We start from the raw sequence: 13,188 nt of genomic DNA, 5'->3' as shown, positions 1-13,188 counted from the left end.
TCCCCTTTAACTCCCCCTGTAGCTCTGGCACACTCTTCCTGTGCACCTCTACCACCCTGGGGCAGTTCAGGAACATTTCCCAGAGTTCATTAGTTCCCTAGTTTTCTTCCCACAGGATATATAGAGATGTACGGTGGTCATGCTGACTGTGTGTGTTTGATTTTTGGTGTTCCAGTTTGTGTCTCGACCAGCTTATTTTGGCAACTGCTCACAGCAGTGCCATGAAACCAGAGTCAGCCTATAGGATAGAGTACTGAGTGTACTTAGATCCAGCGTTCTCTGTTTGTTCTATATCGTACTCCTATAAGAGAAGCGGGGGGGGCTTCTTCCTGTGTCTTTCTTTCTCCTGTCTGGTATGTTTATGGCTTATTATCATTTAGGTCCCTAATTACCTCAATGAACTCATTTTAATGTGGTTAATGAGAGAAAACACACTGGCAGTCTTGCAAACACACCCATGCTATGAGAACACACAAACATACACACACTCTCCTTGCTAACGAGTGGTGATTAGTGGGTCTCAGCTAGGCGTGGTTAGCCTGTGTAACATCATTCTGCACTGTGGACTCTGCTAATTCACTTCTCTTTATCTAATTACCCAGGGTGCACACGAACACACACACACATGCATGATACGTCGCACACACATACACACAGACATGCCACCTGCATATTTCTTTCCTGCAGATATGCAAAGTGACCTCATTATTCCTGAGATATCCCTTTATATATTTATATTTTTTTTATCTGTTAATAAACAGCCCATTGTCCTCAGGTTACTGAGGCTGGTGGATACAGCCAGGAAAATGGCTTATTACTTTTCCTCGTGAGACACACAGTGTGAAAACGTCTTTTCTCCACATCCATATCTGATGCTGCACGGTGTCACACAATCAGGTCCACATAGAAAAACAGCCATAGAAATAGCCTATAATACTTAATAAGACTCTAAGATGTCATTGAGGTTGATTTTATTGAGTGTGTTTGCTTGCATTCTAGTCTCTTGGTTATTAATGGATTTTTTGGGGGAGTTGCCTAGTTATGTGCTGCACATGTAAATGGTCATATTCTGGTTGTGGAAAACAAACATCTGGTCTTATCCTGCTTAGGCGAACAGGAGTACTGTGATAAAAGCCAGAACACTGTGACACCTTATTTATGTGTTGTAAGATTCACTCTAAAGGGAGAGAACCCCGTCGGTGAGATGGCAAGAAATTCTGCAAACCTGATGAGAAGCATGGATGCGTTAGTCATTATATACACAGAAATTAGATTTTCTCAAGTTCCATATAAACATCATACTGTCGTGTATGATCAAAGCTGCTATAGCTCTAATTACTGCGATACTAACATTTATTTAAATGCAGTGATTGTCACTGCGTGCATGATTATCCTCAGTCATGCTTATGTTACGATGAAGTATTTTACATCGGTACTTAAAAGGCATGTAGATATAAGGGTGTTATCCTTGTACTGGTTCAATGGCTAAGGATGTTTTAATGTGCTTTTTATAAATAAGATGCACATCAGTCTACTTTTCCGCTTAGTGAGGAGGCTGAAGTTTGTGGTTTTGATGACCTGAGGGAGGAAACCTTTCCTCAGTGATCTTCCACAGTATGAAAAAAACTTCTTAACACTTCCAAGTATGATTGATGATACTGACATTTTATTTGTGGTGGTGATGCTACCAGTGGATGCACTTGAATCCTAGGTCTTTACACAAGGTCACCACTGCAGCTCCAGATGGTTTGTCCCCCCGCTAGGAGAGCTTTTCCTAATATTCCCATCAACAACACTGGCTGTACACATGTCAAACAAGTTGGTAAGCACTTGGTAATACTAATGTATTTGGAAATATTTACAAATTAACAGAAAAAGAGCGGCTACTGCAACTGGGCACCTCTACAAATAGTTCCCAAAGTAAGCAAAAAGTCAATTATTTTTATGCAGCCAACATGGAAGTGGATGTTCAAAAGTATGTTGTAGTGTTTTTCTGTGGACAGACGCTCATTTCCATACACACCAGAAATATTGGTTTCAATCCAATCTTTAGGTACCCATAATGCAGCTGGTTTCCTGCCCTACCAGCTAGTTAATTTCATTTAATTGCATTCACTGTGCGTCCCAGGTGTGATTCAGTCTCTCATTATATGGCTGGAATAAAAATCAGCAGGGCTTTGTGGCTCAAGAACGACTAGAAAACCTCTCTTCTGAAACCTGCGCCATTAGGTGAAAAGTGTAAATGTTTTTGTTTGTGCAACAGGAAACGTTCCCAGTTTGGAAGCAGAGCGAGATTTTCAGTTCTTGTGGATGACATAAGGAGGAAACAGGGTGTCCCTGCTTGGGATTTGAAAGCTTGTGTATGTGCATGACAGAGGATGTGCAGTTATTCCTGGCATAGGGACAGTCTGTGACTCAGAGATAATAGTTCTCAGTAGATTGAATGTGTTCCTGTCTGGGTGTTCATGTGTCTGCGAGCGACTACGGCTCTATCACAGTGACACATTTGTGTGTGTTTGAGTGTGAAAGGGAGAATGCGGCCGGATGGTGCACACGTCCTGTTTGCTGGGGACCGCTGTCATACTATTCAATCAATACCCCCGCACACTCTAGTGCACCCCTCTGCACCTCGAGCGCTCAGGGGAGTTGACTGCCTTCATTAAGTAGGGCTGCTGCTTCTTTCTGATGCAGTGGGGGTGGAGAGTCTTAGAGGAGGAGAAAAGAGGTGTGAGAGTTTTGTGAAAACCAGGAGAATAAGGTGGAAAAAGATCAAGTGCATGTAGTCTGAGGCAGGTACCTCTGGAAACGGTAACTCCAGCACATGTTCATCCAGCATGGCCATGTGCAGGTGTTTCAGAGAGCTTTTCAAATGGACATTGAGGCGCTTTCGTCCTGCAGCGATTATATTCCTGTCGCCACTGACAGGATTATACTTGCATACTACTTCTCATGACCACAGCTCCTAGACATTATATGACATCTAGAAAATTAACCCCAGAAGGCAAAGAAATAGAGCTTTGTGCTATAAATGAGTCATCACAGTACCCTAAAGGACTTCCCATGTACAACTGTCAAGCCTAACTTAAGCTTCTTGGTACAAACCAAACACACAATAACAAAATATTGAAATTGGAGGTTATCTTAAGAAAAATAAAGGGACAACCTCTTCTTTGCCACACTTTTTTTTTCTTTCTTTTTGGGCATAAAATCAAAATAAATCCAGTCGTCCTACTCATTAGAGGGTTGAAAGTCAGACAAGGAAATGAATGTGAAATTGATTAGATTGGGGATCACCGATGCTAGTTGAACCCCCCCCCCCCCCCCAAAGATATAAGTAATTTTTCTGCTGCTGCACTGATTCATCGATGCAGTTTAACACTTTATTATCTGTTGATTCTTGCCAGTGATAAATTTGTGGTCAGAACAGATGGACGGCTGCTTTTTGTACGCTTTCATATGTTGTCCACAACCGGCCCTCGGCCAAGTCTTGTCTTTGAGTGCGCAGACACTGGTTGGAATTCCCGGGAAAGGCATCCGGAGTCAGAACCAGTTAAATCTAAGGCGTAAGTTGCAATGGCTCGGCTACTCGATCTGAAAACAACTTTAAAAATGGTGATTCAGTGTGGCTGAAAGCGGTGAAAAGAGAGGGACAGATTTAGCACCTGTGTGGTGTTTTATAAGAGCAAAAAAAAATAATAAAAGCACTGGAAGGGCAAAACGGAGCTCTCGAGTGCAGCCGCGTTTCAGGAGACTGTGGGTGTCGTCGCGGGCACTTTTTCCAGACAACCAATCATGTTAACAGCCAGCTACCTAAACAGAAGGGTGACTACACAACGAGCAAGATGCTTCCAGTGACTCAGATGTTTCAAGCGAACAACCTTCAAAGTCAGGAACAAGAAATGAAATGCTTGGAGAAAAACTTGTTTTACAGACATCAGATAAAAAACAAACAAACAAAAAAAAAAAACAGGTTCTTTGTGGACATGTCAAATTTTTGCCCTTTCTTGGAACCATACGGAGAATTTAGTATTCTAGACTTGCCTTTGTACTGAAAACTTTAGTGTCACCGCTTCATGACATGATGCATATAAGTGATGCGGTCTAGCCAGGAGGTCTGTTTGCGAGTGGTAATGAGCAGAGCAGCAACACTATCCAGCGAGATCTGACAGCGGCGGTGTCCTTTTGAAAAAGCCCCCTCCCTCCATCAGCTTCTGTTTTAAGTCCATAAGAGGGCACATAATTACCGCGTCCCTGTGAGAAGAGAGGTGGGTGGGTAGCGGAGTACCATAGAGATCCATGTGTAAACAGCACCGCCACCAACCGTGCCCGGCCCTATCATCCCTGTTCTCTTCCTCTGTTCCGACACCCATCTCTCTCTTGATCGCAGCGCACAGCGACCGGGTGTTCGAGACCAAACACCGGAATGACTTCATAAGAAACGAAACAAAGTACTCCAAGAGAAGGGAAGGGGGGAAGGGGGAGGGGCAGATGGAGGGGTGCAAGATTGAGTTGCTGTGACAGCAGGTTGTGTTGGCATGCACTGGATCTGGCACTGACCTAACCTCTGGCATCAGGACACCCCAGGGAATGTGTGTGTCGGTTCTGTGTGTGTGTGTGTGTGTGTGCGTGTGTGTGTGTGTGTTCCTGCCTTAGTTTTAGTGCAAAGTGGATTCACGTCTTTAAAAGCAGTAAGTAACATTTTGTAGTTAATGCGACACTGAAGATTCACCGTAAAAAGACTGGTGCAGTTTTATGAAATTCCTGAATACGTAATTTTATCACATTTTGTTATTGTAAAAATTGTTTGCCAACATTTGTTTACTTAATCATTAGGGGACTAAAAGTAAACTACGGATACCTACAAGAGTTGCACCGATCACATCCTGGTAATTTAAGATGTATCAATCACGCCGACCCACATATTTACCTTGCAGCTTGCACCCGTGTATTTGCACATGTGTGTATTTAATTACCTTTCCAGTTAGTATGTGTCCTGTATGTGTGTGTGAATGCATGTGTGTCTGCACAATGACCGGTGTGTATGAGTCCATAACCTGAAACACGGGGATGTGTGTGTATGCGAGCGTGCACGTGTGTGTTTTGTCAGCCGAGGGGCTGTTTCCTCTCCCTGGCCAGACGGTGCTCTCACCACTGGACAGATGGCCAACACCCTCCCTCTCGTCTTCTGCATCCCTTCCTCCTCTCCTCCTTCTCTCTCCATCACTGTCTTGCTCTCCTGCAGCAGCCCTCTCCCAAAACACCCCCATCACCTTAGTCTCTCGTTCCCCACCTCTCAGCATCCCTCCATCCCTCTCTCCCTTCACACATCGCCTATAATAAATCAGAGTGGGAAGGAGTTTCTGTGCCTCCCAGGAGGCTTTTACACTGTTTTAGACCAAGTTTTTGTTACTTTTAACTTTTATTTAGCACATCTGTTGTTTACTTGGATTAACGTTTCAATTTTGAGTTGTAGAATTTATCTTTTTTTTTTTTAAGAAATTAGCTGAATTAATTTCTGAGGGGATACAAATGTAAGTTCTTTGCAATTTGCCCCTATAGAATTGCTCTTTCTACTGCAACAGGGGAATCTGTGTCCCCCCACACTCAAGGTGAGGACTGAAAATATTAACACTTACTGAAATGTAGTATTGTAACAAATTCTTTCATAGTCATTTGAAATTGAACGGATCAGTGTTGCTGTCGACAAAAGTATGAAATATTTAGGTTTCTGGACCAAGTATCCTGGGATACAAACAATCTTTTGAAATGGTATGTTCAAACCATATTATAGCCGAATACCAATAAAACTTGGATTTGTTGTTTCTCATAAAAAAGAGGGGCTGGAACATCCCAGTGTGTTTTCTGCTTATGGGCACACAGCTGGTGGTCAGACTTTGTCGGATAACTATATTGTCTGAATCAGGGGTGTCCAGCCCCAGTCCTGGAGAGAATGTAGGTTTCTCCATGCTGCAACACACCCGATTGCAGTGAAAAAAATCCTTATTTGCTTTTCTTAGCAGCTTGGCAATGCGGTAATCATTAGACTTTGGTGTCTTGAATCTGGGATACCTTTAAACATGCAGGATGGGAGCCCTCCAGGACCAGGACACAACCACTCCAGTGTAAATGAAGCACCAAGAATAGCGTGGCATATTAAAAATGTGCCTTTTTCAGAGCTTTAAATGTTTAAAGCTTTGGTTGGACAGCTTGTAATGGAAAGTTAAATCATATTGATCTGTAAGAGAGCTCTTTTTCCCCATTTAAAACTAATGGTGTGTTTAAATGCTTTGAATTTAAGAACAAAAATTCAACTTTACTGGAGTTACTCTCTTTATTCAGGTTCATGAAGCCTGTACAGTTAATCCAGTACAAAAGCCCTGAAATGAGCCTTCTGTGGAAGTGCATTGGTGACTTTTGGTCATTTTTTCCATCTCGTGCACAAGATTTAAATTACTCCTCTCATCTCTGATGATCCTCCTCCTTTCCACCTCCTTTGCTCCTCTCCTCTCAAGCCAAGTGTCTTCAGTGTCACTCCTATTGGATCCTCGGCGTTTATAATGTGATAATAAGGTGTGAAAATGGAGACACAATGGAGCAGTGAGGATTGGGGCCGACACGGCCCTCCACTGGTCCCCATCTCACACTCTGCTATCTGCTACCAGGACACACACTCACACACACACACACACACACACTCGCATCTCGCGCCAACATTACAATCCATGCACAGTATGCACAGCACACCAGTGATCGAAAGTGACTGATCGCACATATCGTGATGGATAAAGTGTGAAGTAAAAGAGACACCAGACAGAAATGATGCTCCAAATACAAAAGTCTAACGGGTACTTTTTTCCTCAGAAGTACCGGCGTCGGACAGAGAGGCAGATCCCAAAGAAGGCCAGGGCGCACCTGCGGAGGATGGAGAGCAGGAGGAGCACGACGACCGCGATGACAGAGATCACGATGACGACATAGACGACGAGTCCATCTTCACCTGTGACAACTGTCAGCAAGACTTCGACTGCTTGGCCGAGCTCACTGAACACCGGACCAACCACTGCCCAGCCGGTAAGACCGATGACAAAGCCATCAAATGACTTGTGCAAAACAACACAAGATACAAACTTCAAAACTATTGTTGAACTTACATAATTTTTGAGCTTATGCCATGCAGTTCAGTCCATTAGAAGATGCACTATGATAGAAGTACTCAGGGGTTGATGACATAAAATCCTATTAAATGTGTAAAAAGGTAATTAACCAGGAACATTTTGTATTTCTTTCCTTCATCTAATTACCGCACATTCATCATCGCATATTAACTTATGTGGCGTATGATTAAATGTGTTTTTTCAGACGGGAAGTAGCTGTTGTACAGGTGAAGGAGTCGAGTTGCATCATGCACAACCACTAATAACAGTTTCCTGCATGACACCGACCCTCCCCTGTTTCTGAATACCTATAGCAATTGGAATCAGTTATACCCATATGTTCCACTGGGATAGACTGTGTGCACACACGCACACACACACACACAGCCCGTTATTAGTCCTGGTGTAATTAATGGAGTGGCTGAAAGGAACGCGGTGGGGGCATCTGGTTCCTACAGATTAATCCAAACCGCTCCCTTAACAAGCCAACACTCTCACTTTCTTGCTACTGCAAGACAGTCTGCTCTTGGCATGTGAGAAGTGTGTGTGTTTACTTTTGATAGGGGGGGATGAAAAAATAAGGAGGAGGGAGAGGAGGGCTTTGTTTAAACTGGTAAAGACGGTGTTTCCAGAGACAGTGTAATATGGATAGTGAGAGCGCCGCCTCAGCATCCTGCAATTCACCCCACGGTTTGACATCAGTCCCACCGCAGTTTCACATACAGGTTAGGGACATGCTCAGAGATGCAGCATAACAGACATAGTGTACTGTTTACCTTTTATTATTTACTCTGCAGTGAGTAAATATGCAGACGTGTAGGCAACGCATTCAAGTCGTGCAGCATACATCTTCAACACAGTAGCATTAGTTGTACAGGTGTTAGGGTGTTAGGTGCTATGAGAACAGAGCAGTGTAAAGACAGCCAGGGGTCCTCAGGCTCATAGCAAGTACATCAATAATTCATTCAAACAACTTTCAGTTCCCATTTTCAAATGAAAGTTAAAAAAATATATTCATATATTAAATTCTGTAACTCTCTTTGCATTTTAAGCCATGTGATATGTACCACTTCTTGTTTTTTGTTTGGCTGTTGCGTAATTCATTAAATGTAGTCACTTCCAGTTACTTAATATATAAGCTGTCAAGTCAAAATAAGTAAAAAAAAAAATTATTACTGTAAAAAAATTGGAGATCTTTTAGCATTTTTATGTAAAGCTTCTTAGACAAAATCATATTTTTCCTATCAGAAATGATATCCGTGGTCTTTATCAGTTTTTAGTCATATATCTGAGTTTTCACTGCTCAGTCTGATCTGAGTGTGTTTAGTTTGTGCTGTTGATGCTTCAGAAAGTTCCTTCCTGGTATGATTTACAATTTAACGCACAAGCCTGGGTGCGTATCCCTAATAACAACCTTATCATCAACACCGTAAAGTTTTATTCTGGGGTCCATCAATACATGTGTTGGGGATACGCTGATCCACGTTTTTTCACTTCCGATCCCGATACCTAGATTTGGATATGTGTCGATACTGATAATGCTTTAATATTATTATTTTTGTTGATTTTAAATAAACTCCTCTCCACAGGCAAGTATAAAATGTACGAATGTATGCATGTATTCTCCCAAAATGCAACTTGAGAGTAGTATAAGGAAGAAAAGGAAACGGGACAAACTATTTTTGTTCAATTTGGACAATTTGGGGGTCTGCGCGACGTCATCATCTCATAATAAACTTCTTATATCTTTAAAACCTCAAAATCACGTTTATTAACCCCTTGGGAAGTTATTTAGCAACGCAGCACAAACGGCAGTGTTTCCAGCTCTAAAGCAGTACAAACGATTGGGACTATTTTCACAGAGTTTTACGTGGAGTAGGACGCAGCTTCACAGAGGTCTGAATCGCCTGCTGACGGCGTGGAGGAGCTGCTTTTCATTGTTGTGATGCCGCGGTCAGAGCCGTTCTTCTCGGCGAGCTGGCGTTATAAAACGGTGACGCCTGGTTGCAGAGCGGCCGCCTCGCTGTACAATGGCTTTGCAAACATTGCACGTTGCTGTGTTGTTTTGTGGTGTTTTGAGCGTAAATTACATCGAAACAGCAACGTATTGTCATGAAAAGTTGGATAGCACAGTGCTACTTCCCTAGCCTGCTCGCTGGCTGCAAACTGTGGAATGGAGTTCCTGACTCATTATTCCTCGCCTCATTGGGACCCGCCTCTCTTCAGGAAATCCATTCCACAGTTTGCAGCCAGCGAGCAGAGCAGCTGCAGGGAAACACTTGTGGAGTCATTTCAGTAACAGTAAAGCACAGACGAGGCTTCATGGATCAGAAATCTCCGCAGGTTGGATCGGAAATTTCCGGTCTGTGAATTAAGTTGGTGTTGGAACCTGATACCGATTCTGGATGGGATTGGCCCCATCCCTAACATGAGTGTTATGCTCACCTGTTTCAGACCACACGGATTAAACCAAAGACACACACACACAAACTCTCATTTACCAGTGCATGTCGCATCATATCCACACACAAAATACACATGGAGTGTGTCGCAGCAACAAAAAGCGCCCGGCTACTGTCGGAGCGCGGGATTTGGCCTGTGATTTGAGCGGAGGAGTCTTGGGAGGCCTACATGTTGCTGAGCGAGAAAGCTGAGGGAGGGAGGGGAGAGGGCGAGAGGGAGCGCAGAAGAATGAAATGAAATGATAAAACATGTCTTTCCCTGGAGAAAGAGTGGTTGTGATTGTGGGGTAATCCCACAGCTCGGCAGGATGTGTGCGCACTTGCATGCAGGGTTTTGTGCACTTGGGTTCATCTGTGTGGTGGTATGATGTGTCATTGCGTGTACAGTTGAACATTTGTGTTATATATGGGCATAAACGAGCATATAGGTGTGTGTGTGTGTGTGCTTGTGTGTGTGAAGTCAGTGGCGGGACCACAGCTCTCTGGTTATTATGTAGGAGAAGGCTAAATGAAAACACACAGTATAGGGAATATTTTTAAATCCTCTTGTGGAAACCCTGGGGAGTTAAAACATAGGACACACGCGTACACAAAACACACAGCCTACTGGGGATAAACACATGCCACAGTGGATCTGCACGGGAGGCTTAATGTGTTCGCGCGTTTTGGAGTTTGATGTAGTTTGATGTTTGTCCCCGAGCAGAAACCAAACGGCTCAGACGTCAGCCATCTTGGTTGGCGGTGACAAATGGGGCCATCTTATCAGAAGTAACATTTTAGCCTTGCATCAGCATGAGAAAAGTCTCAAAAAAGATTGAAACTATGATGAGTAATTGTATAGACGTGGAATTTAATGTTAAGCTCCCCTCATATGAATCTCTGTGTGCTCTGTTTCCATCACACCCACCCTTATAGCTTTTTTGTACTATTAATCAAGAAAAAAAGAGAAAGTGCTGGCACAAAAATCGGATTTGTACCAGCTGCGTTTACCCATAAAGCCATGAATATCGAGTCAGTGACTTTTTATTGACCTGGAAGACTTAAACAGGCTGATGTTGGAAATGCAGCGTATTGCAGAAAAATACAAACTGTATTTGATTAAAACACAAATGGTAAAATATCTAATACGGGAATGTGATTGCTGTTGGACAGATGTTGCATTACGCTTTTACATAGCATAGTTTTGCATAAATTGTGTATTCATAAAAGCAATCCCTTTTACACCCGCGTTATAGTAGACGTTCCATATTATTAACTCTTCTACTCCTTCTGTTGCAAACAGGATTTGGCATTTTTATTTTCAACTTTTTAACTCTGCCATATTTTATATCAAGAAAAATGGAAAACCTACCAGAAAGAGGTGAAATGGAGCTTTGCAACAGAGCTGCACAATACATTAAAACGTTTTCGTTATTGCGATATCATGTGCAATATATCGTAAAAGACTTGATGAATCGCGATAAATTCTGTTTCCATACACTGTGCATTCATGCTCTTCATACTCCAAAGGATAGAAGTTTTAAATATGGAGGAAAAGTTTGATTAATCGTGATTAATTCACATAATTTGAGTGATTTAAATTAAAAAGTTGAATCGATTGACAGGGAAAGACTTCTGTTATTTCCAAGAACAAATCTGAAGGCACAAAGTGTATTTATTTATTTCATTTTACTTTTTTTTCACATATTTCTACCGCCTTAAAATTCAAATAAACAAAGTAGACCATAAATAAAGGGTCAATTCGCTCCTCAAAGTTGTATTTACAGGCTATTCAATGAAATAAAGCCACATTTGACGAAAACCATCCAATCGACGGCATGCAAGTGCTTATTCTGTGTGGCCTGCTGCTTCTGTGAATCTCTACAGCACCATTTAAGACTTTGGCACCAATTTTTTTACATTTCCTATGGAGAGGCTATCGACATAGTCAATTATTGAATAGTTAAGGATGTACATCTGTGAGTCCCAGGTGCTGTTTTGAGAACAATGTTAGTTAGTGTTGAGTTCTCCGCCGCAAAAAAGCGCTGGTATCTGTAATGCTAACTATACAGTTGGAGCAAATGGGTCCCAGGTTAGCAGCTAGCTGGTGCCGTAACATTGAATGGGTCCCAGGTGCAAGAGTGAAGCACCAAGTAATTCAGTGCCACTCTAGCAGAAGGCCTATAAAGAGGCACCATTAATTTGAGTGGAAATTGGACAAACACACGCGCGCGCACAGTGGCGCTGATCAATGACACATAAATGTGTGTAGACCCACTCAGACACGCACATACCCACAGATCCCACACATCTGGTTAATGTAATGCTACATTAATGTGCATGAGCCCGATAGCTCAGCTGGCTGTGTGTGTGTGTGTGTGTGTGTGTGTGTGTGTGTGTGTGTGTGTGTGTGTGTGTGTGTGTGTGTGTGTGTGTGTGTGTGTGTGTGTGTGTGTGTGTGTGTGTGTGTGTGTGTGTGTGTGTGTGTGTGTGTGTGTGTGTGTGTGTGTGTGTGTGTGTGTGTGTGTGTGTGTGTGTGTGTGTGTGTGTGTGTGTGTGTGTGTGTGTGTGTGTGTGTGTGTGTGTGTGTTGGAGATTACGTACCTCTATTACAATAACATTGTTATTCTATTCCACTGCAGCTCTAAGCCAGTGTGACGGCTTGGTTTTTTCCACTCGTGGATAACATAGTCAACGTGTGTGTGTGTGTGTGTGTGTGTGTGTGTGTGTGTGTGTGTGTTTGTTTGAAGTGATTCCACTGGCACATTAATTACATGTTATGTCTAGTTAACACAAATAATTATGATACGATTATTATTATCAATAGTATGGTTTTGTAATGGGTTGATTCATGACTTGTACAGCTCAGTCACATGAATTACATTGTGAACCGTGGATAATTGCGAAGCTAAACTGGCTGACAGTGTGAAATACTGTGGAACTGCAGCTGTGTTTTACATGCCTCGATACTGCTGTAAGCTGGAGGGGATCCCTTCAAATTTATTTTCACTCTTACTAACAAAAAAGAGCTGAATTCATTTTATAGCCAAATGTTGAAGTTCAAATAGCCTCGTGCAGGTTTAAATTTGAAAGCTCAAATGAATATCCTTTATTCTCCCAAATGTGAAATTAGTATTATTGGACACTCTAGAATCCCTGAGACTGCAGGCCGATAATACTATCATTACTATGCTCGGTAGTTTTCATTTTGTACACACTGTATGAGATATGATATGGACGGGCCGACATAATAATCTGCAGCTTATCTGGTTGGAAGATGCATTCAACTACTTTTTCATATAAATACAGAGATATAAAGGAATGAGATGATAACTTATTCCACAAAAACCATAAAGCAATGTCTTAATCGTGTAAAACAAATTTATAAAAAAAAATTCTTTAAAGATGTTTTACGTCTTGTTAACCAGATGAACTTAACTTTATACAACAATATACGTGCTCCATTGCACAAACTACACAACACATTATTTAAAGCAGATACTCAAAAGTTGATAAAAAAATCCTCACCAGCGACAGAAGTCGTCCTTTTGCTGCTTTGCAAAGAAAAGTTGTTTTTACTGTTAAATCCACAG

The 13,188-nt window shown here is 42.2% G+C and overlaps 1 protein-coding gene across 3 annotated transcripts in view; it reads left to right on the top strand.

Moving 5' to 3' along the window:
• Window positions 1-13,188, top strand: part of znf423 (zinc finger protein 423) — a 165,013-nt gene that overhangs the window by 34,333 nt on the left and 117,492 nt on the right. For all 3 annotated transcript variants that reach the window (XM_080475115.1, XM_080475114.1, XM_080475113.1), the window contains one exon: window positions 6,862-7,071. In XM_080475115.1, the coding sequence (XP_080331241.1) occupies window positions 6,862-7,071 (210 nt within the window). The remainder of the gene's footprint in view (window positions 1-6,861; window positions 7,072-13,188) is intronic.

The sequence above is a fragment of the Lipophrys pholis genome (genome assembly GCF_963383615.2).
Source record: "Lipophrys pholis genome assembly, chromosome: 11".
Classification (NCBI taxonomy): Eukaryota; Metazoa; Chordata; class Actinopteri; order Blenniiformes; family Blenniidae; genus Lipophrys; species Lipophrys pholis.
The sequence above is the reverse complement of the archived record's forward strand: the minus strand, read 5'-3'. Positions and strand labels throughout refer to the sequence as shown.